At 41.9% G+C, this 23219-nt stretch overlaps 2 protein-coding genes across 3 annotated transcripts in view; one reads left to right on the forward strand and one right to left on the reverse strand.

The window, feature by feature from the left end:
* Nucleotides 1-5317, reverse strand: part of RPGRIP1L (RPGRIP1 like) — a 94539-nt gene extending 89222 nt beyond the window's left edge. For both annotated transcript variants that reach the window (XM_068992477.1, XM_068992476.1), the window contains exons 1-3: nucleotides 5233-5317; nucleotides 3543-3687; nucleotides 107-405 (exon numbers count right to left, since the gene is read on the reverse strand). In XM_068992477.1, coding sequence (XP_068848578.1) covers nucleotides 107-405; nucleotides 3543-3687; nucleotides 5233-5317 — 529 coding nt within the window. The remainder of the gene's footprint in view (nucleotides 1-106; nucleotides 406-3542; nucleotides 3688-5232) is intronic.
* A 3891-nt stretch (nucleotides 5318-9208) lies between these two features.
* Nucleotides 9209-23219, forward strand: part of FTO (FTO alpha-ketoglutarate dependent dioxygenase) — a 427008-nt gene continuing 412997 nt past the window's right edge. The window contains exon 1 of the mRNA XM_068991921.1: nucleotides 9209-9302. Within this exon, the coding sequence (XP_068848022.1) occupies nucleotides 9258-9302 (45 nt within the window). The 5' untranslated portion in view covers nucleotides 9209-9257. The remainder of the gene's footprint in view (nucleotides 9303-23219) is intronic.

Raw genomic sequence — 23219 nt, forward strand, 5'->3', positions numbered from 1 at the left:
GGAATAATGTAGAAATAAAACTGTGTGTGTGTGTGTGTATGTATGTATGTGAGTATAAAACAACCTATTAATTTAAATTTAGGATTTAATGTAAGCTTTAGTTTACCTTTCCTGGGGCATTCCTGTAAGCCTGCATTTTCATTCACTCTTCTACGCCCGGTGTTAACACGAGATTGCACGTAACTGTATGGAGTGTGCCTGTGACCCTGGATCTGAAGTTGCTGCTTGGTTGAAATCAGTCTGCTTTTGAGGACTTCATTTTGTCTTTCAAGCTCATGAACTTTCTCTTGTAGCCGCTCAATCATTTCTTCCATTTCCACATCTCTTCCCAACCGCTTGGGGCCGCCACCAACCTGTTCATATCTTTTCTTGTCATTAACTAGCCGTATTAACTTGGTGGCCATTCTAGGGAAATAATAAAAAGATGAAAAGGAATGTGAGAAGTCAGCATAAAATGCATTCTGTTGAAAGGAACATAATCACTGTGAAGACTTCAGTGCAGAACCTGAATAATAAATTTCAGGTTTTGATGTAACTATTACTGCCTGTGAAGAATCCTTTGATGATAATTGAAACCACTGGGCAACAATCTGCTTTATAGCACTGACAAATAACAGTTTCCTAAGGCTTATCATTTAAGGTTAGTAAAGAGAGGACACATATTTACTCCATATGTTCCTCAAATGCAATTTTTAACGCATGACCTTATGTAGGAATGCTGTATGCACTTAAATGTAGCTACAGATTGTGGATGTGGTGGGTTATTATCTGCAAGCCACAGTAAGCTAAAACTTTTCAAAAGTATATTAAGACTATGCAGCATTTAGGTGATATATTGTTTTCAGTTTCTCTGGGATTAAGATATACTAAAAATATAAAAATGTTAGAATGCATAGATACGTTATTAAAAGCCCAATGAAAAATTAAAAAGAAACCCAAATATACCATTAAATGTTGCTCAGCAACATGCTTGTTTAATGGTAGAAAATAATTAGACACAAAAAAAGTACTATTTTAATGTTGCTTTTAAATTTAGACATACACTGTGCATTTGACATCTCAGGAGTTTATACCTTTGATTCTTTTAAGTTTTGATAAAAACTGGTTAGACAGAACAAAAGACAGAAAGGGCACATGGGGGTGATGTAATATACACGTACGGAAAACATGCTTGACAGTGAATGGAAAAATCTTGGCAGTACAAGAAAGAAAAGGTGGCTTTGATGAGAGACACAAGTTCAAGACTTTACAAAATTGGTCGCACATCTTCAATAGCTGATTCTAGTTTATAGTGAATCTATTTTTATAAAGACCCAGACAGGAGATTGAAAATAAAAACACACTTCATTTTTCTTTAAACGGAGTTTTGCTTTATTTTAGCCTGGTTATGGACAGAAGCTTTTACTTAAGAGAACAAAAGTGAAATAAAAAAAAACCCTTAATAGCTTTGGGATGTCATAGTACAACCTTTTGTTGCCCTGAGCGGAGTGCTCTGTAAAAGCGGTAGTAATACATGTCTATCTACACTTCTGGCTACTCGGCCTGCAGCATGTGGCCTGGTGGGGGAGAGCTACGCATAACATAATCAGTTAAGATCGTTTTCTCTTTCCCTTGAGGCACATCCATTAAACATGCTTTATAAGGGATATAGGATAATAAAAACCAAGATCCAAGAGTACCACAAACACCCTAGTAAAATAATCAATGGATTAGTTCCTCTTCCACCTAATTCTGAGAAGGATATATCATTGGGAAGTTTGGGCAGGTATTGCAAACCCAACAGAGCCATGCGTGCTACCCAGCCCTCTCAGACCCTCAACCCCACCAAATGCAGCTGCCACAGAGAGATGGTGGCCACTAAAATGAGACGCCAGCCTAAATACCTGAATCTTCTGTTACACAGAGACTTTCACACAGAGATAGAGATTACGTTCAAAAGAAGACACAGATTTAATGTGAAAAAGCAGTCAACATCTAGAGAAAAGCAAACAACTCCAGTTTTTAAGGCAAGAGGAGTACACCCATAGAGAGGCTTACAATTCCTCCAAAGATATTGAAGGAAGCTTTGCCAGGAAAGGTAAGATTGCCTTTCTTTGTCCGGTGATAGCAACAATATTCATTTGATTATTTTCTATTAATGAAATAAGTGACCAGGTAAAGTTTGGGTACTTCTTTAGAAAGGTAGTTTATCAAATCTACATTTATTCTAAATAAGTGAATCTAATTATATCTTACGGATAAAGTTCTATCCATGTATCTACGTAGTGTCAGTGGTGTGAAATCGAGAAGGAAATTGGAGCTTTGGGTTATAGTGGTCAGTGGATCACTATTCTCAGGGCTGAGTAAAATAAAATCCCTGGGGGTTAAATGGCTTGAACATGCCACAGGAGAGTGGCAGAGAGATAAAAGAACAGATGCATACAACTTGACTCCTAGCACAGTGCTTTTTCCATTAAACTATGTAGCTCATTATTAAGTTGTTTACTACTTTCTAGCTAGGACAAATTACTAATGAGGTCAAGGTTGTGAATTTAATTCTTTTACTGACCAACTAGGTTTACAAAGAAAAAAACTGTTAAGCAGTCACAGACTAAATGCCTCATTTAGACATTGACTGTTGACATTAACTGTGATGGCTGTTACTGATCAGGAAAACAATCAGGCAAGTGAGTCACATGTCTTGCAAAAAGCCATCATCATGACTCAAAAACCAACTTAAAGCAAAAGCTCTTCACAAAGCAGGTCAGTCGGTCATTAAAACAAAGTCCACAAAGTAGGAACTGACTAGAAGCCATTCCTTTAGAGGCTAAGTTCCAAGCAGAAAAAAATAAACTCTATCTTCCTTCTTCGATCACTGTCTCACCTTTCCATTGGATCTAGACCATGAATACAGATCTGTCCATGCTCACACACGAGAATGAACTTTAAATCACCCATTCAGAAAACAGTCAAGTGTTCCTGAACAAGAAAGAATGAAAGACATCTACTCTTAAGAAATAATCCCTGCAGAAATTGTGCACACAAAAGTGACAGTTTCTTCAGAAACAGTAGACTCTTTGAAATAAATATAGATTCTAGATTAATCCAAGCAAAGTATTTATGTTCCAGATAATGATGTTTTCCCTTAGTAAACCCCAAATCTTACAGGAACAATGCATTCTAACAAGTTAGAATAGCTAATTTCTTTTTTAAACTTTCATTTCAAATCAGGATGTTTAGAGAACAGATGTTTTGGCCATTTGCTTATTAAACTATAAGTATTAAAACAAAAGTTACTTAGAGATAAGATACATTCATGGCACTCATAGCTATTAGCTCTTTCTTTCAAATGGCAATTTCAGGCATAATAAAAACTCATAATCTTTTTGTTTTATTATACTAGTTTGTAAGATGTTCCATTTTAAAAATTGTATTTATTTACAACCTGCTTTGCTCCAAAAAAAGATTCAAGGTGGGGTTTTCAATTAAGTTTATAGAAAAGCATATCCTCCAAACTTTACAGAGTCGGGGAAAAAAAAAAGCTAAAAGCTTTTTATCATAACCTTTTAATTTTATCCTCTTGCTTGCGGGCATGCTGTTTAAGTACAAGGTTCTCATCATGCAAACGCAAAAATCTGTCTTCCAGTTCCTCACGACTGATACGTGACACTGCCTGGTGAGACTTCATTGTCCGGGTTGTTGAAGTTTCTGCAAATATGCCAAGGTAATTAATAGGATTACTTAAAAGAGCCTCTAAAAACAATAACTGTTGATGGTAACATAATCTCTGATGCTTTAGAAAATGTTATAGCATTGTTCATGTCACTGATTGGATGTAAGAACAAAAATCTTTGCTATTAATACTTTATATGCAATATTAAGGATTTGAGTAACAATAGTTTCCATTCAAAAATGTATTCCAATAACCGTCTTTAAGAACATAAGATGGAACTCTGATTCAATAAAGACTTTTCAATTTGTATGCTGAATGTTGGAAAAAACTAAACTAAAAGGGTATCTGGAAGTATTTTTTTTGCAAAGGTAAGAGTTATAACAAAAACAATATGATTATGATATTTTTCTGAGCTATGGGTATTGGGTTATAGAAAATAAATTATAAAATCTGCAAGACCAAACAAACAAAAACCTTCACAAATCATTTATAAACTATCACATATTTTTAAAGAACTTTTACACCTTTTAGCAGGTGTGTATGATATTTCTTTTACATATGCTTAAATTTGATATTTTCCTGTGAAGCTGGTCAATTTTCAACAGTCCTCCACAAGAAACAAAGAACAAATGGACAAAGATTAAAGCCCTATGAGGAGGTTACTGAGGGCAAGGATTGAACTTAGGGTATCAAATACTAAAAAATAGCCTTGCACATTTAAAATTTCTTTGTATTTGAATCCCCGATATTCCATTAAAGGTCTAAAGCAAAGCTGATACAGTCTATTTACTTTTAACAACAAAAGCTGTACAGTCAAATTTATTTTTTTTCAATTAATAATATTTTGACCACCTTTCTTCAGTACTTCAAGGTGGCTACCTGTAACACTTTGATTAACAAGCTTGTAAAGACGACTTAGTGGAATCTATTTTCCATCATAGGCTTCTTGGTGACAAAGGCTGTGGCATGACAGCATGGCTGATATACTGCACACACAAACACAAACACAGCCCTACACTCTAAATTGCTCCTTCAAGCAGTACTTTTTCAATTTGAAAGTGCTTTTTAGCTCCATAGCAACCACCAAGTGATAAAAGGACAAAGAAAATCTTTAATGTGTATTAATTTGATAAAACAAAGTCAATATTGCTTGGATAAACAAACCATTTCGAGATACTCTACTTGAAAGGCAAAATTTTTTAAATATGGCATTTCCTCCCATATAAAACTTAAGCATAAAGAAACATTTTAATGGTGAATGTGATTTAAACCAGGCAATTCAGTTTGGAGGCTTGGTATTCTCTGTGTAGTTCCACTGATGTGTGGAATTTTAAGAAGATGATTTATAACAATTCTTTATCAGAACGAGGGGGATTTTACATTTTCTATGAGCTGTTGATAATTGATGCACGCAGTAAAATACCATATGTTGTTCTAAATTCTCCATCTTCTTGTTTAGTCCAATCAAGAGCTATATAGTTCCTTAAATGGCTTTGTTTGTATGAATATCAGAAATACTTTAAAAGTAAAGAAGTTACTGATCAAAGTTCATAACTGTAATATATAACAGCTGGCCATACCTTGCAACCCTCCCATGCCAAAGAGATTTAGACCTATATCTTTCACAGGCAGGTCTCCTGCAGTCTCATCAGCTGGACCAGACATTGCCTATCTGTGGAGAAGAGAAAATTCAAATAAAATCTTTCCAAGTTGTAGCATTAGCTATGCAATGGAATGAACCAAATAAAATGAATAAGGCACTAGAACTTTAATGGACATCTTATTGCCCACATGTGCTGCCTGAAGAAGATGAAAGCTTCTATTTTAAAAGTAATACTACATTCAATCATGGAGCCAGTGTTCCTTTCAACAGTATATTTCCTATAGTTTGCTGAGGAAATGAGGTAAGATTATCATTCTTCCTTCTCTCTTCTTCTTCCTCTGTTTGGAAAAAAAAAAAACAAACCAAAACCTTCCCCAAATTTAAGAAATACCTCCTCTCCATCCTCCATCCCTTTTCTCTGCTCCCCAAAAGAAAGCAGGTATCAAAATACTTCAGTCAGGAACTTGATTCAAATGGTTGTTCTATTACTTACTGGCTGATCAAGTCACTAATCATGTGGAGAAAGCAATTTAATCTTAAAAGTGGAGAAAACAACACCTATTCTCACAGAGTTATTTTAAAGGTACATGAGATAGTAAGTTAAAGGCATTTAACACATTTGTCTGGGATGTTAATGTCACTTGAATACTAATCTTCAGCTTGATGCACAAGGGAGTTGGTAGTTTCCTGCGAAAGGTTTCATAAATTCACCAGCTGGATTTGTTTTTGTTGTGTCTTTTGTTGCCATGAAGCCTAGGTCCCAGTTCTTCCTGCCTCCACATACATGCTGTCCAGCTAATTCTGGCATTTTTACAGTTTCTGCTCTTTACAGAGATGCACCATAGTAACTTAGTTTCATATGTGGATGTGGGTGGTTCATGCACTGTTTAGTAATGCAAAGAGCCAGTGAAGATGGCCTAAGGCAGAGGTTCCCAATCTCTAGCACATTGGTCCTAGAATACAGTCTGAGGGAATAAACTGATTTGTCTCATTCACCTCTGTATTCACAAACGCTGGGACAGAGCTGGGCACATAGCTGGCATTCATTAAATCGTTGTTAAGTGAATGAATGGAGTCCTTGAGGCTTCAGGGCCTGGAGCCAGAGGTGGTTTCCAAAATCTTGTATGCATTATGTGTATACACATTATCTTTAAGAGACAGGGTTAACAACTTTTATTATAACTCATCAACGCAGACCACTGAGTTTTCACTCTGTTGTAAACAACTAACAGACATATGCCTGGGAGATCATCTACTTCTTTTGGAAACACTCCTACAGGAGAGGACAATTTAGGAACCAAATTATCAAGAAGTTTAAACATAGGACGACTGTGAAAATGATAACTTTTCCACAGTAGAATTATGCTGGCTTTTGTAATAATAACAGTAATGAAGGTGATGGTGTTAACATTAATTGAATGCTTAGTAAGATGTGCCAGGTACTCTTGAGGTTATTACTCAAAAGTGTCCTACTTTACAAATGAAGAAACCAAGACACAGCTTAGGGAACTTGCCCAAGGTCACACATCTAGGAATTATCTGTTTGGCGCTGTTTTTGGTGGTCACAACTGGGAAGCAGGCAGGTGGCGTTACTGGCATCTAAAGGTCAGAGATGATGCTAAATATTGCAGAGGTCCCCAGCCTTTTCTAGCACCACGGACCGGTTTCATGGAAAACAACATTTCCATGGACCAGGGTGGGAAGGATGGTTTCAGGATGATTCAAATGTGTTACATTTACTCTGCACTTTATATTTCTATTATTATTGCATCAGATCCACCTCAGATCATCAGGCACTGGATCCTACTATAGCGTACAGGAATCACAAAAAAGAATTATCTGGCCCCAAATGTTAATTACGTCAAGGCTGAGAGATAACGCATGACGTTGCAATGCCTCCCCAACAGTTTCATTCAATCATTCCTGGTTCCCTATGTGCCACTCACTGTTCTCTGCTGCTGCTGCTAAGTCATTTCAATTGTGCCCGACTCTGTGCGACCCCATAGACGGCAGCCCCGCCAGGCTCCCCGGTCCCTGGGATTCTCCAGGCAAGAATTCTGGAGTGGGTTGTCATTTCCTTCTCCAATGCATGAAAGTGAAAAGTGAAAGTGAAGTCGCTCAGTCGTGTCCGACTCTTAGCAGACCCCATGGACTGCAGCCCACCAGGCTTCTCCGTCCATGGGATTAGGCAAGAGTACTGGAGTGGGGTGCCATTGCCTTCTCCGCACTGTTCTCTAGATTCTTCAAATCCATGGTACCCTTGCCTTGCTCAAGGTCTTTGCACTAGCTGGCTCCTCATTTTTGGGGGCTCAGCTCAAACATTTTTTTCCAAGAAGCCTTCCCTTAGCATCCTATGCTACCGTACTCTTCCTCCCAACTTCAGCACTGTTTATTTCTTTTATAGCCATCATCTCCATTTGAGATTATTATGTGTGCAAAGCAAATCGCTTCAGTCCTGTTCAACTCTGTGCTACCCTATGGACTGCAGCCTGCCAGGCTCCCCTGTCCATGGAATTCTCCAGGCAAGAATACTGGAGTGGGTTGCTGTGCCCTCCTCCAGGGGATCTTCCAGACCCAGGGATCGAACCGCATCTCTTATGCCTACTTGCATTGGTAGGTGGGTTCTTTACCACTAGTGCCACCTGGGAAGCCTGAGATGATCATATTTACTGCTATTTACTATCTTCATTGGTCTTCCCTGGTGGCTCAGATAGTAAAGAGTCTGCCTGCAATGCGGGAGACCCGGGTTTGATCCCTGGGTCGGGAAGATCCCCTAGAGAAAGAAATGGCAACCCACTCCAGTTTTCTTGCCTGGAAAATTCCATGGATGGAGGAGCCAGGCGGGCTACAGTCCGTGGGGTCGCAAAGAGTCGGACATGACAGGGTGACTAACACTTGCACTTCCTTGCACTATCTTCATTACTACTTCCTCTACACTAATAAAGTAGAAGCATCTTGAGACCCGCATCGGTCCTGTTCCTAGCTGGTAGAGAACAGTGCCTCAGGGCACAGGTTGGTCGCCAGTATTCATGTTTATGGAATGAATAAATGAATACTTGGTACTAAGACTAAAGAGTAACCAAAGTCTCCACCGTCACGGAGTTCATAGGCTATGGGGTACTCACGATAAACAAATAATTGTAAATAATGAAGCAAACAAGTTACTTGGGAGGCTTAGGAGCTTCTCAATCATCTCCTTGTTGTTGTTGTTCAGTCGCTAAGTCGTGTCGGACTCTTCACAGTCCCACGGACCGCATGCTACCCTGTCCTCCACTATTTCCCCGAGTTTGCTCAAATTCATATCTACTGAGGCAACGAGCGAACTACTTGCAGGTGACCTTTTGCCTGAAGAAGGACCTGGATAAGCCTGTACTTAGCCTCACCCCTCATCAACTAAGGTTCAGGGCTGGGATAGAAAATTTCAAACAGATGCTGGGAGTCGGGATAATGGGCGGGCTGTGATTCAGGCCTGAGTAGGTGAGGTGTCTCGTGCTGGGCTGCTCTTCACGTGAGCAGAACGCCAAGACCTTCTCCAGGAGGTAGAGCAGACCCCACGACCCCGTCCCGTGCTAGAGGTAGAGGGTCGGCTACCTGCACCCCTCTACTCCCCGGGTGTACTCACCGCCACTCTCTCCCAGCCGCTAGCTACCGTTGCTATAGCGCCGACGGCTTGTGAGGCGGCCGGCCGAGAGGAGCACGGGAAATCATGGCAGGTACCGTTGCCTTCTGGGAATTGTAGTTCTTTTCGGGCCCTCGCCGGCCAGCTCGCTGAGCAGCAGACTACGCTCGTCCAGCTGTCGAACCTGGGAAATTCTCCAGCTTCCAACCCCGAGGCGCATTTCGGCCTTACCGCGGTGCACCCTGGGAGTGGTAGTTCTCTCCTTTCCGAGGGAGAATGGCGCCAGGCGGGAGCAGGACGCCGAGAGAACTACATGGAGGAGGCGGGGTCCAGGGCTAGGAATCTACGCGGTTAGTAGTGGCGAAGGCGGCTATATCGGCAGCATGAAGCGGACCCCGACGGCCGAGGAACGAGAGCGCGAAGCTAAGGTATTTTGGGCTCACCCGAGTCTGGGATCTTTCGCGCACTTGTAGCTGGGGTCTGGGAACCGGAAGGGCTTGGTTGGATGGCAAGCGGACCCACGGTCTTAAGCGAAGGGGTTACAAGGCCTTGTCAGCAAGGGAGCCAGAGACTTTGGGGGCTTTGAATACGTGCTGCTCGGGATGCAGGCCTAGTCCTAGTGGATCGACTGACATGAGAATTAAGACACCTGTTTCCTTGTTCTGCTTCTGCACTTCATTCCTTGGTTAAGTTTGTAGCTACCCTTGTGCCTCAGTTTACCGGACTGTTAGATGCTCTTCGGTAATGATTTCTGTGGATTGAGATCGGGTGAGGTGAGATAATCTGTGCGATCAGATGTATGTATTTGAAACAGTTATCTGTGTTCTGTGTCTTCCGCACAGCGGATGTGGCGTTTTAACTACAATACCGTTTTCTACTTTGAGGGGTTCATGCTGTAGCAGTTGTTCCAAGCGATGACAATAATAATTGTTATGGAATTTTCTTTTTTTAGCATTTATTACGCATCAGACTCTGCGGTTCCATAATATTTATATTGTTTCATATTCTTATCACAGCAGATTGCAAGATAGATATTATACAGATGGACTATCAAGAGTCGGGTTTTACAAATGAAGACTTGAGGCTCAAGAATTGAGTGTTCCTCTCATTCCCCAAATCAAGTCCTATCAATTTGTCTAAAAATATTGGTAATCTCTTCACTTTTTTCCCTCTTCACCACCTTGGACCGGGCTACCACTACCATTACCTCTTCAGTGGACTGTTCCAGTGATCTCCTTATTGGTCTATATTCACTTCTAAATCCAGTCGCTCCTTGGTCCCCTTTTGTCCCCCTTCCACAAAAGACACTTCTTCACACTGTAATGTGTGAGCTTTTCAAAATGCAAATGCAATCATGGTCCTTTCCTTCTTAACTCCTCTGTCAACCAACTGTTTAAACATCTTTCATGGGATTCCTTGGTGGTCCAGTGGGGCTCCTGAAATGTCTTGAGTTTGATTCCCAGTGGGGAAACTAAGATCCTGCAAGCTGGGTGGCGTGGCCAAAAACAAACAAACAAAATCTTTCATGGCTTTCTGTTGCTCTTCGGATAAAAAGGAAACTTCACATGACCTACGACGTTTTGCACAGTGTTAAACTCTACTTGCATCATCCACAGCCTCAATAGATGTGACCCCTCTCTGCTCCCTGCCCATCAACCACATTGGCCTTCTGAGAAGTCCCTATTTCCCCTGCTTTATCTGGTTACAGGTTTTTTTTTGGTTGTTGTTGTTGTTCAGTCACTAAGTCATGCCCAACTCTGTGATCCTGTGGACAGTAGCACTCCAGACTTCCCCGTCCTTCACCGTCTCCCGGAGTTTGCTCAAATTCATGTCCATTGAATCAATGATGCTATCCAGCCATCTTGTCCTCTGTCTTCCGTCCCTTCTCCTCCTGACTTCAGCCTTTTCCGCCATCAGGGTCTTTTCCAATGAGCTGGCTGTTTGCATCAGGTGGCCAAAGTATTGGAGGTTAAGCTTCAGTGTCAGTCCTTCCAGTGAATATTCAGGGCCTTTATACATGCTGTTTGTTGCTCATTCTGTATTAGGCAATTATTGGAAGTGAGAGCCATTGGTAAATGAACCAGACGCTGTTTATGCTGTCAGAATTTGGAGTCCTCAAGTGAACTCACTTTGCTTTGTCTTAGGGCAGGACCTCTATGGATTGAAGATATAAAACATACTGTATTATAACCTGAGTTAGGACTTCCCTGGTGGCTTAGATGGTAAAGTGTCTGCCTACAATACGGGAGACCCAGGTTCAATCTCTGGGTTGGGAAGATCCTCTGGAGAAGGAAATGGCAACCCACTCCAGTACTCTTGCCTGGAAAATCCGATGGACAGAGGAGCATGGTAGGCTACAGTCCATGGGGTCGCAAAGAGTCGGACACGACTGAGCGACTTCCATGTGTATGTGTGTATATATATATACATATATATTTATATTTATATTTATATAATATAACCTGAGTTAGGGCTCTGCTGGTGGCTCAGTGGTAAAGAATCTGCCTGCAGTGCAGGAGATGTGGGTTTGATTCCTGGATTGGGAAGATCCCTTGGAGAAGGAAATGGCAACCCACTCCAGTGTTCTTGCCTGGGAAGTCCCATGGACATAGGAGCCTGGTTGGTTGCAGTCCATGGGGTCACAAAGAGTCAGACAGGACTGAGTGACTACACCACCACCACCACCACCACCACCGTGACCTGAGTTATAGCAAAGTTTCTTTAGAGTCCTGAAGTTTTCATGCTTGAACCTGTATGTGATAAGGCAGTATATAAAGATGAGTTGTTGTTTAGTCGCTAAGTCATGTTTGACTTCTTGTGACCCCACCAGGCTACTTCTGTAGCCCACCAGGCTCCTCTGTCCATGGAATTTCTCAGGTAAGAATACTGGAATGGGCTGTCATTTCCTTCTCCAGGGGATCTTCCTGACCCAGGGATGCAACCAGCGTCTCCTGCATTGGCTGGCAGATTCTTTACCACTGAGCCACCAGGGAAGCCTGTAAAGATAGGTGCAAAGGAGAAAGATCCTTCTGCATTCATCTACAGTAGTTCAAAGAAACAAATGTCACACAATGGTATTGTGCATGATGTCTTTCTTACCTTTTGGGTTTACACTGAAAGTTACTCGTTTCTTTTGTAAAGACTTATTTAGCACCTATTATTTGCTTGACAGGCTTCCCGGGTAGCTCAGCTGGCAAGAATCCCCTTGGAATGCAGGAGACCCTGGTTCGATTCTTGGGTTAGGAAGTTCCCCTGCAGAAGGGATAGTCTACCTCCCCCAGTATTCTTGGGCTTCCCTGGTGACTAAAGAATCCACCTGCAATGCAGGAGACCTGGGTTTGATCCCTGGGTTGGGAAGATCCCCTGGAGGAGGGCATGGCAACCCATTCCCGTATTCTTGCCTGGAGAATCCTCATGGACAAAGAACCTGGTGGCTACAGTCCATAGTGTCCCAAAGAGTTGGGCATGACTGAGCGACTAAGCACAGCACATTTGCCAGACCCTGGGATTCTGATTTTGGCTAAGATTGAATCCTTGTTCAAAGGAGCTTTGATTCTTTTAAAACTCTAACAGTTGCCTCTAAGATAGCTTAGTGTTGTTGACATCTGATGGATGTTGAAACCAAGGCTTGTAGAAGTTAAAACTTGCCCAAGGTCACCTGGTTGCTATGTGAAACTAGGGCCCAGAGCAAGGTCTTCTCATTCCAAAGCTTTTTTCCATTTTCTGCTCGTAAAACATGTTGAAATGATAGAGCAAGTTGTCTGCCTGTTTACTTTTAAAAATTTCTTTGATCTTTATTTAGAAGTTATTTGAGAAATATTACTGGTTAGAGCAAAGTATAGGAAAGCAAGTTTTAAATCTTAAATAGAAAATGTTCATTTAATCATAAATTATTTTCTCTTTTTCTAATCCACTTTATTGAGGTGTACTTTCCATACTGTAAATAGCACCCATTTATAGTGCACAATTTGATGAGTTTTGACAGATGTTTACACCTGTGAAACTACCACCACAGTTGATACAGAGAACATTTTGATCCCTTCCAATAATTTCCTCTTGCTGATTTGCAGTCAATCTCTTCCCCTACCTTGGCTCCCAAGCAACCACTAATAGGTTTTCTATCACTGTAGATGAAGTCTGTGTTTTCTAGAATTGCATATAGATGGACATATACTCTGTGTATTATTGAGTCTGTCTGCTTTTAACCAGCATGGTTTTTGAGATTTATTCACGTCGTTGCCTGTATCTCTACTGTGTGTTTAGTCGCTAAGTCATGTCCAGCTCTTTGTGACCCTATGTACTGAGCCCGCAGTCCATGGAACTCTGTCCATGGGATTCTCCAGGCAAGAATGCTGGAGTGAGTTGCCATTTCCTTCTCTAGGGGATCTTCATGACCCAGGGATTGAACCTGTGTCTCCTGCTTGGCGGGTGGGTTCTTTACCTCCGAGCCACCAGGGAAGGCCTGTATCAATAGCTTGTTCCATTTTATTGCTGACTGTGTACCGTGTGGCTCTGACACATTTGTTTATTCATTCATGAGTTGCTGAACATTTGGATTGTTTCTGAGACTATTATGAAGGAAGTGGCTCCGGCCATTCATGTGTAAGTCTGCGTTTTCATTTCTTTTGGAGGAACACCAGGAGTCCACTTGGTGAGTCCTATGGTAGTTCTGTGTTTAATCTTATAAAAAACAGCTCAACAGTTTTCCAAAGTGATTCTCCCATTTATATTAGTTTCTCAGGACTGCTGGCACAAGTTACCACAATGTCCCTTTAAAAAAAAATGGTTCCTTTTTTTTTTTTTTAACTTGGACCACTTTTAAAGTCTTTATTGTATTTGCTACAATACTGCTTCTATTTTATGTTTCTTGGTTTTTTTCTTTCTTTGCCACAGGGCATAGAGGATTTTAGCTCCCCAACCAGGGGTCGAACCCACACCTTCTACGTTGGAAGGCAAAGTCTTAACCACTAGAACTTCAGGGAAATTACAGCCTTGCTGTCTAAACACAACAAAAATGTATTCTCTCATTGTTCTAGAGATATGTCTGAAATCAAGGGGTCCATAGTACCCCTGTTGGCTCTGCTCTGGGGGAGAATCCTTCCTTGAGTCTTCCAGCTTCTGGTGACTCTGGGCATTTCTTGGCTTGGGCTGTGTAACTCCAATCTCTGCTCTAGTCTTCCCTGTCACTGCCTTCTTTGTGTTTTTGTCTCATTTCTCTGTGTCCTTTCTCTTGTAAGGACACCAGTCATTGCAGTGAGGGCCTCCCCTAAATCCAGGATGATCTTAATTTCTTGATCCTCAAGGTCCTTAACTTAATTCCATATGCAAAGACCCTTTTTCCAAATAAGGTCACATTTACAGGCACCAGTGGTTATGCTATGCTAAATCTCTTTAGCTGTGTCCGACTCTTAGCGACCCCATGGACTGCAGCCCACCAGGCTCCTCCATCCATGGGATTTTCCAGGCAAGAGTACTGGAGTGGGGTGCCATTGCTTTCTCGGCACCAGTGGTTAAGACTTGGACATATCTTTTTGGGCGTGCTATTCAAACCTGCTGCACCATTTGACATTTCCATCAGCTGAGTATGAGAGCTCTGGTTGCTTCCTATCTTCACCAATACTTGGTATTGTCTGTTGTTTAAATTTTAGGCCTTCTAGTGGGTGTGTCGGGGAAGGAAATGACAACCCACTCCAGTGTTCTTGCCTGGAGAATCCCAGGGACGGCGGAGCCTGATGGGCTGCTGTCTATGGGGTCGCACAGAGTCGGACACGACTGAAGCGACTTAGCAGCAGCAGCAGCAGCAGCAGCAGCAGCAGCAGTGGGTGTGTGGTGGTGTCTCATTGTGGTTTTAAGTTGCATTTTAGTGATGACTAATGAGAATTAATATCTCTTTGACAAGCTTTTTCCATCTTGTAACATGTATGAGTACTTTGTTCCTCTTTGTTACTGAATAATGGAGTACTCTAGTGTCTTAATCCCTTCCCCTGTTGATGGATGTTTGGGTTGTCTCCACTATTTGGCTGTTACAAATAATGCTGCTGTGAACATCTGTGTTCTACTTTTTATATATACCTATGTTTTCATTTCTCTTAGATAGAGATCTAGGAGTGGAATTGCAGGGTCATACGGTAAACCTGTTTAACATTTTAAGAAACTGGCTGTACTGTTTGTTAAGGTCTGAATGCTTGTGTTCCCCCCAGATTCTCTTTTTGAAATTCTAACCCCCAAGGTGATGGTATTAGGAGGTAGGGCCTTTCGGAGATGATTAGGTGGTTAGGAATGGAATTAGTGTCCCCTTCTACAAGAGGCCTGAGAGATCTCCCTTGCCCTGTTTGCCATGTGAGGATACATGCTTCAGTTGGGTGTCTGAAACTGGAAGAGGGCCTTTACAAGAACCAGACCATGCTGGCTTCCAGATCTTGGACTTCCAGCCTTCAGACCATGAACAATAAATTTCTGCTGTAGATAAGCCACCCAGTCTATGGTATTTTGTTACAGCAGCCTAAATGGTCTAAGACATGGTGCTTTCCAATGTGGATACATCATTTAATATTCCTGTTTGAAGGTTATAGTTCTTAACATCCTCGTCAACACTTGTCACTATCTTTATGAAAGCAGGTGTGAAGTGGTATCTCAGAGCAGTTTTACATTTCCTTTTTCTGATGTCCAGTGATGTGAAACTGCTTCTTGTGTAGGTTGACCAGGTATAAATCTTCTTTGGTGAAGTGTCTGTTCACATCTTTTGCTCTTTTTTTTTTTGGTTGGTTTATGTTCTTAATATTAAGTGTTATGAGTTGTTTGTATTTTCTAGATATCAGTCTAGAGATATGTATTGTGAATACTGTCTCTCTTTATGTAATGGTCTTTTGAAGAGCAAAATTGTTAATTTTGATAAAGATCCGATTTATCAATATTTCTTTTTATGGTTCTTGCTTTTTGTGTCATATCTATGAAGTCTTTGCCTATCCTAAGGTCACAAAGATTTCTTGTTTGCTTTTTAAACTTTTTACTCCCATCATGGGTAATTGCTTTCGGTTTTCCTTTTTTCTCTGAAATAGATTACATTTTCTTCTTGTGATTGCTTATGTCATAGACTTTTGTATAGTTCCCATGTCTGGAGGGTGAATAAAAAGTTTGGAGTAAATAGCTTTTTACGATGGCATCTGTTTAATTTGTGTTAACAACAGAAGAGGGTGCCAAAGTATATTCATGAATTTTTAAAATGAATTGTTAAAATAAGGCATGCAGCAGGGTAGTTCAGCTTAGTACTTGAGAAGCTGAGTTAGAGTTGTGCTCAGTCGCTCAGTTGTGTCCCACTCTTTGCGATGTCATGGACTGTAGCCCGCTTCTCTGTTCATGGGGTTTTTCAGGCAAGAAAACTAGAATAGGTTGCCCTTTCATGATTAGGTTTGGCCATAGTGCCAGGGACCCAGTAAGTATGGCTTTGATTGAGGGTTGCCCCAAGAACCTTTTGCTGATATAAAGCTGCCCTCGTATTTTTGTGTTGTTTTTTTTTCCCCAGATGATAGAATTTATTATTTTGAAATGAGTTAAAATTTATAGAAGAGCTGCAGGAGTAGAACAAAGAGCCCTCACAGCCTTATCGTCCAGATTTGCTCCCATCTTGTTGCATTTGCTTTGCAGCGCTCGCTCTCTCTTTCCCTATATATAAATACATGAACTATTATTTTTTTTATGAACCATTACAGAGTAAATTGATGACATCAATCCTCTTTACCCCTGAATACTTCAGCATGTATTTCCTAAAATGCTTTCTTGTATATAAACACAGCTGATTGTCAATTTCAGAAAAGTTAACTGATAAAATAACTCTTATTTAGCCCAAAGTCCATATTTAAATTTTGCTAATTGTCCTAATAGTATCTTTCATAGCAGTTTTGTTTACCTGGTCCAGGTTTTAATCCAGGGTTGTATGTTACCTTTAATTGTTATATTTCTGGTCTCTTTTAATATTCTTTAATCTGGTCTCCTTTAATCTCCTTTAAATTGCTTCCTCACCCTTTCTTTGTCTTTTAAGATATTGACATTTATGATGAGTAAGGCAGTGACCTTTGTGATGAGTACAGGCTATTTGTTTTGTAGAATCTCTCTGCATTCTTATGTATCTGATATTTCCTTATGATTAGATTCAGTTGTTTAGTAGCTCAGTAGTGTCCGAGTCTGCGACCCCATGGACTGCAGCATGCCGGGGAACCCTGGTATGTGGGCTTAGATTAAGAATATGCATTTCTTGGCTTGTATATTTTTGAGGAAAGATAGGGGCCACTGGGAGATCACAAATTTACAACTTACATATTCATCCTGCCTATAAAATTGTTCTTTTTGACCCAAATGAACTGTGTTTGAAAGTTTCTGAATTACTTTCCATCCAAGAGATTTCACATGAAAGTCTGGATGGCAGGCTTTCTTGAAAAACTAGACTGTCTGGCCACACTGGGCTTGCATTTCACTAACTAGAGCTGAATAGTGGCTGCTGCTTTAGATGAGTATATACTTTCCCTTCTGCCACACCCCGCCTTTGCCCATTTAGTCACAGTACAGGCTTCCCTGGTGGTTCAGACAGTAAAGAATCCACCTGCAGTGTGGGAGACTGGGTTCAATCCCTGGGTCGGGAAGATCCCCTGGAGAAGGGAATGGCAACCTACTCCAGTATTCTTGTCTGGAGAATCCAACGGACAGAGGAGCCTGGTGGGCTACAGTTCATGGGTGTGCAAAGAATCAGACACAAGTGAGTGACTAACACTTTCACTTTTCTGTCACAGTGGTTTAGAGTGTGAGACTTTGGAGGGGAATCCCAGAATGGAATCCTGCTCCATCACTTGCTTTAAGTAACTTAACTTCTCTGTACCTCTGTCTCCTCATCTGTAAAACTGTGGTGAGTGCTCGGTGGCTCAGCCGTGTCCAGCTCTTCGTGATCCCAGGGGACTGTAGCCCACCAGGCTCTTCTGTTCATTGAAGTCTTCCAGTCAAGAATACTGGAGTGGGTTGCCATTTCCCTGTCCAGGGGATCTTCCTGACCCAGGGGTCGAGCCCATGTCTCCTGCGTCTCCTGCGTCGTCAGGCGCATCCTTTCCCACTACACTATTGATGATTGTCCCGAGGACGAACTAAGATACAGGTGAAGCACCTGGCACGTTGTATTGCTGTTATTATTGTCAGCATCATTACCACCTGTCTGATCCCAGTAGCTATTTTAGCTTATATTCACAACATTCATTCTGTGAAGTTAAACTGAGTGTCTAATTGAGCTCTGGCCTCGGCCTGCAGCAGCCTGAAGTGGGGCTCTGGTTCCTGACCAGAGATTGGGGTTGGGTGGCAGTGGTGGCAGCACCAAATCCTAGCCACCTGCCTCATGGTCAGTGGCATGGCCCTGGCTCTTTGGCTTTGCAGAAGAGAATTCACAAAGACGGAAAGCAGTGACACAAGTGAAGTGTTTATTAGAAGGAAGAAGAGTACAGTACCTGTGGATAGACAAATAGGCAGGCCGAGAGAGAGAGTCATACCCCCATGGTGGTTTGAATCACTTTTATGGGACATTTCTTCCCGGTTTCCTTTGACCAGTCATCTTGCTTTGCCTGGTTCTGAGTCTGTATTTGCTATTTATCTCAGGAGGATCCTCCTGTGTGTGCCTGCACATCTCTTGGGCAAGATGGATTCTACCAAAGAGGCCTATGGGTAGTTAGCACCCCTTAGCATCTCTCCCCTTTTGACCTCCAAGGTGCCTTTCTTTGCATGTGTAGTCAGGGAGGCCTCCTCACTTCGGGAATGAGAAATATGTGGTCTCTTCTTTTCTGTCTGGGCAGGGCCCAGCCTGTTCTTTCGGTTGTCCTGCAGTTTTTGTCTTTGAGCGTCTGCCCTGTCTGCTGGAGGTGGGGAGTGGGGACATCTATCTGCCTCCTACCTCTTAATCCGGCAGATTTTGTCAATTAGGGGTTCCACTATCCTTCCCATTCATGCCAGATGGTGCTAGTTATATGCTGCCCTTGGAAGAATTGAGAATATAAACTGTTTTCTGGGTTCCTTGGTTCAACTGAGGGACCTGGTTAAGTGCCAAGTAAGGTATGGCAGGTTTGGTCCTGTAGGACTGGCTTCTTTTCTAAGGAAAATACGTAATTAAGCAAGTACCAGCAGTAGAGTGGTGTGTATTACCATGGGAATGGGACGTGGTAGCAGGGAGCATCTACTGTGGTAGGGGGATCATGGAATCTCTTACCCAGGAAGATCTGTTTAAGCTGGTCTAGGGATAGGAGAGAGGAACATGGTGGGCTACAGTCCATGTGGGTCATAAAGAAGCAGACCTGCCTGAGCATGCATGCGGGGGTCATGGAATTCCTTCCTAAGACTTCTTTAAGAGTGGATCTGTATTCCAGGCTCAGGACTCCGTTAGAGGTTGCTCAGAAATATGATAACTGTTCTTTAGTTCTGGAATGAATAGCCTGATGAGCTGTTAATATATACTAACTCAATTTAAAAAGTCAGTTATTTATGTTTGAAGTGAAGTGTTAGCCTCTCAGTCATGTCTGACTTTTTGCGAGCCCACGGACTGTAGCCCACCAGCCTCCTCTGTCCATGGGATTTTCCAAGAGTACTGGAGCAGGTTGCCGTTCTCTTCCCTAGGGGCTCTTCCTGACCCAGGGATTGGACCTGGGTCACCTGCATTGCAGGCAGATTCTCTATCGTCTGAGTCCCAAGGGAAGCCCACTTTTTTTAATTCTACCTCAGTTTATTTTATTTTTTGCGGTTTGGCCCCTTAGTGAAGTTCTGAGAAGGTTCTTTTGGTCCCTACCTTCATCATGGGCCATCCTGGACTGTTTTACCAGTTTATCTGAAGGTAATTTAGGAAACTAAATGTAGAACATTTTTGGTGGTGGACCAATGACCAGGGGACTTAAAAAATTAAAACTTCACCTGACAGATTCTACTCTGTTTTTTCCCCCAAATCCAGATTATTTTTTGCGTGATCTGTCTTCCAGAGTATGGGTCAGTCTTTGTGTGTGTGTGAGTCACTTCAGACTCTTTGCAACCTTATGAGCTGTAGCCTGCCAGGCTTTTCCATCCATGGGATTCTCCAGGCAAGAACACTGGTATTTGTTGCCACGCCCTCCTCCATGGTGTCATTCTGACCCAGGATCGGACCTGCGTCTCTTATGTCTCCTGCATTGGTAGGCGAGTTCTTTACCACTAGTGCCTCCTGGGAAGCCCCTTAGGTCATTCTTTAATCATCATTTAATAGTTTAAATCGCCTTCTCTAGGTAGAAGAAGGGTTAGGTATTTTTGCTCATAAGTGTCCACACCACTTTAAATACCTTCCTTGAAAATTAGCTAGTTAAACCATTGAATCACAGTGAGTTCTTGTTAATTTTTATTATTTTCAGATTTTTTTTAAATTGAGGTACATTAATACAATGTTGTGGTAGTTTCAGGTATATTCAGTTCTGTTTCTTAACCTTATTTTTTCTTTTATTGAGAGATAATTCAACATACCATATAATCCACCCACTTAAAGTATGCAATTCAGTGGATTTTGGTGTATTCACAGAGTTGTATAATCATCACCGTGGTTAAATTTAGAACATTTCATCATCCCCAAAACAAAACCTGCACAGACCCAGCCGTTTAAAAATTAACTCCATTGGTTTCCATCAGTAATACATGTTCATGGTACAGAATTCAAAGGACACAGGGAAAAGAGGGCCCAACCTTCACCCTTATCAGGAACTCATCCGTCCCCCAGAGGCACATCCTGTTAACCTTCTTGATCTTAATGTTGGTTTTGAAAACTAAGTTTGCCATTGGAAAAAAAAGGCTCTGACACTTTAAACAACCATTAGCTTCTTTGAAGACAGCAGAGTCTTACACATAAAAGAAATTTATAAATGTCCTTTGAATGAAGAGTGAATGATCAAGGCCCAGTGTCTGAGACATGTTCCATGTGACCCTTAAGAATGATCATCTCCCTAGGTGCTGGTTGGATTTATAGCGGCTGAGTTTAGCAATACAGGTTCTGGCATTTGGACTGCATGCATTGAGAAAGCTTAAAGAAAGTTTGAGGGACTCCCCTGGTGGTCCAGGGGCTAGAACTCTGACACTAGGGTCAGTCCCTGGTCAGGAAGCTAGATCCCCATATGTCCCAATTAAGAGTTTGCATTGTTGCAACTAAAGTTTCTGTGTGGAGCAACTAAGACCCAGTGTAGTAAATAAATATAAAATATTTAAAAAATGGTGAATTATTTAAAAAACGAAAGTTTGGCACCATGTCTTTTTAGTTTTGTTATCACCGTTCTATCCATAGTACTTAACATGGTGCCGGACATATAGTAAGCAATTCCATAAATGTTTATCGAATGAACGAATGAATTCCCAAGAGCATAGCCTGTTATTGGTTGTTAGGCTTTCACTAGTGAGAGATGGAACCAGAACCTGAGAGAAATAATGGAAAATGGTTAAGTATCAACACCTGTGGATTTCAAATTACTTTCCCTACCACGTATGCCTGTGGGCTCAGTTGCTTCATGTCCGACTCTTTGTGTTCCCATGGACTGTAGCCCGCCAGGTTCCTCCCTCCATGGGGTTGTCCAGGCAAGAATACTGGAGTAGGTTGCCATGCCCTCCTCCAGGGGATCTTCCCAACCCAGGGATTGAACCAGCATACCCTGCTTCTCCTGCATTGGCAGGCGGATTCTTTACCACTGAGCCACCGGGGAGACCCAGGTGCTCTGTAGGTTTACATTTTTGTTTGTGGTACAAACATCTGACCTGATGCCATGCCCATCATATATTTACCCTGTAGTTTTGTAAATGACCTGGTTGTGAAGCCAGTGTGCCTTCCTTTATGTTAAAGAACTGCCCTGTGGATAAGTGTCTGGGTTGAGACCTTTATAGCTGGTAGAAGGGCTTGCCAGGTGGCGCCATGTTAAAGGATCCGCCTGCAAATGCAGGAGACGCAAGAGACTCGGGTTTGATCCCTGGATCAGGAAGATCCCTTGGAGGAGGAAATGGCAACCCTCTCCAGTATTCCTGCCTGCGGAATCCCATGGACAGAGGAGCCTAGTGGGTTGAGCTCAGCACACACATGCAGCCAGTAGAAACCATGTAGATGACTTAGTTTGAAGGAACAGATTCTCTTGTGTCCGGTCTGAGGGGGAGATTTGTTGCCAGTTGTATGAGTGTCTTCATAACTGTTTGTGATCAGAGAATTCAAAGCTCTGATTTTTGCATTAGTCCTAAGTCTGCCCTTTGGCGCCTTCATTTAGCGATCAGATCATTCAAGACTGAGCCTCAAAGGCTAGAATTTCTTCAGTAATAATATAAAATGGGCTGGTGTGGCAGCCTTAACTCATTCTGTGGAATTGGGCATGATTAAAGTCTCAAGGCTGTATTAATTCAGATTTTTTCTTTCCATGTACAGCAGTCATTTATCTCACTGTTTTCCAGGTTACCAGTTTTTGAAAACAGAGATGGAAAATTTTGCTGATTTTTTTTTTCTGTCAGCATGAACATTCAGCTTTTCTTTTCACCCTGTTTTTCTTACCTTTTTACCCCCTTGAAAATAGCATCAGGCAAACGAATGCAGACAGTATAGTTTCCGCGGACTCCAGCCTGTTGTCACGCCAACCTCCTTATTTAGGTAGATAGTGTGCCATTTTTCGCTGACTCAGCAGCCAATATGCTGCGAGCAATTTCTGTGTCGGTCACATGATTGGCTGGGAACACTATTAATGAGACAAATAATTGGGACGTCTTCGTTGTCGTTCCCCTAAAACCTGATCCTGGTGTTGGAAGCAGCCAGGCAGAGGAATTGCATATGCAGTCCCCAAAAGGAAAGGATGAGTACCCAGGGTGCCCAGCTTTTAAATTCATCAGACCCCTGCTGCTTAAATTGCCCCAGCTGTTAATGCTGGCACCATTACAGTAATGGACTCAGCAAATGAAGGGGAACGAAGACACGCACACTTTATTACCAGAGGGGCAATTTTCTTTTCATCTGTAATAGCAGCGGTGCCTCTGTATTGATCAGCCCATCAAGATACTAATCCTCTGTAAAATTACTCGTTATAACTGAAAATGTGTTAATCCAAGTCAGTCTGTGTCCCGACTGTCTACTTACTATTGAATACAGGCGATCAGATGGTTTATTTTTCATGATTTAAAGCCTCTGCCCTGGAAATGGCTGGCATTTCCCTCGGAACACGGAGTGCTTAATCTTATCTCTAGCCCAGGGTTGTCTTTTTGTTTTAAACAGAACATCACCCACTTAATTAAGGAGTGAGTGTCTGTCTTGCTGTCTGAATTATGCCGGTGTTTTATGTTCTGCGGGATTTATT

The sequence above is a fragment of the Capricornis sumatraensis genome, chromosome 20, assembly GCF_032405125.1.
Source record: "Capricornis sumatraensis isolate serow.1 chromosome 20, serow.2, whole genome shotgun sequence".
In the NCBI taxonomy this organism is placed as follows: Eukaryota; Metazoa; Chordata; class Mammalia; order Artiodactyla; family Bovidae; genus Capricornis; species Capricornis sumatraensis.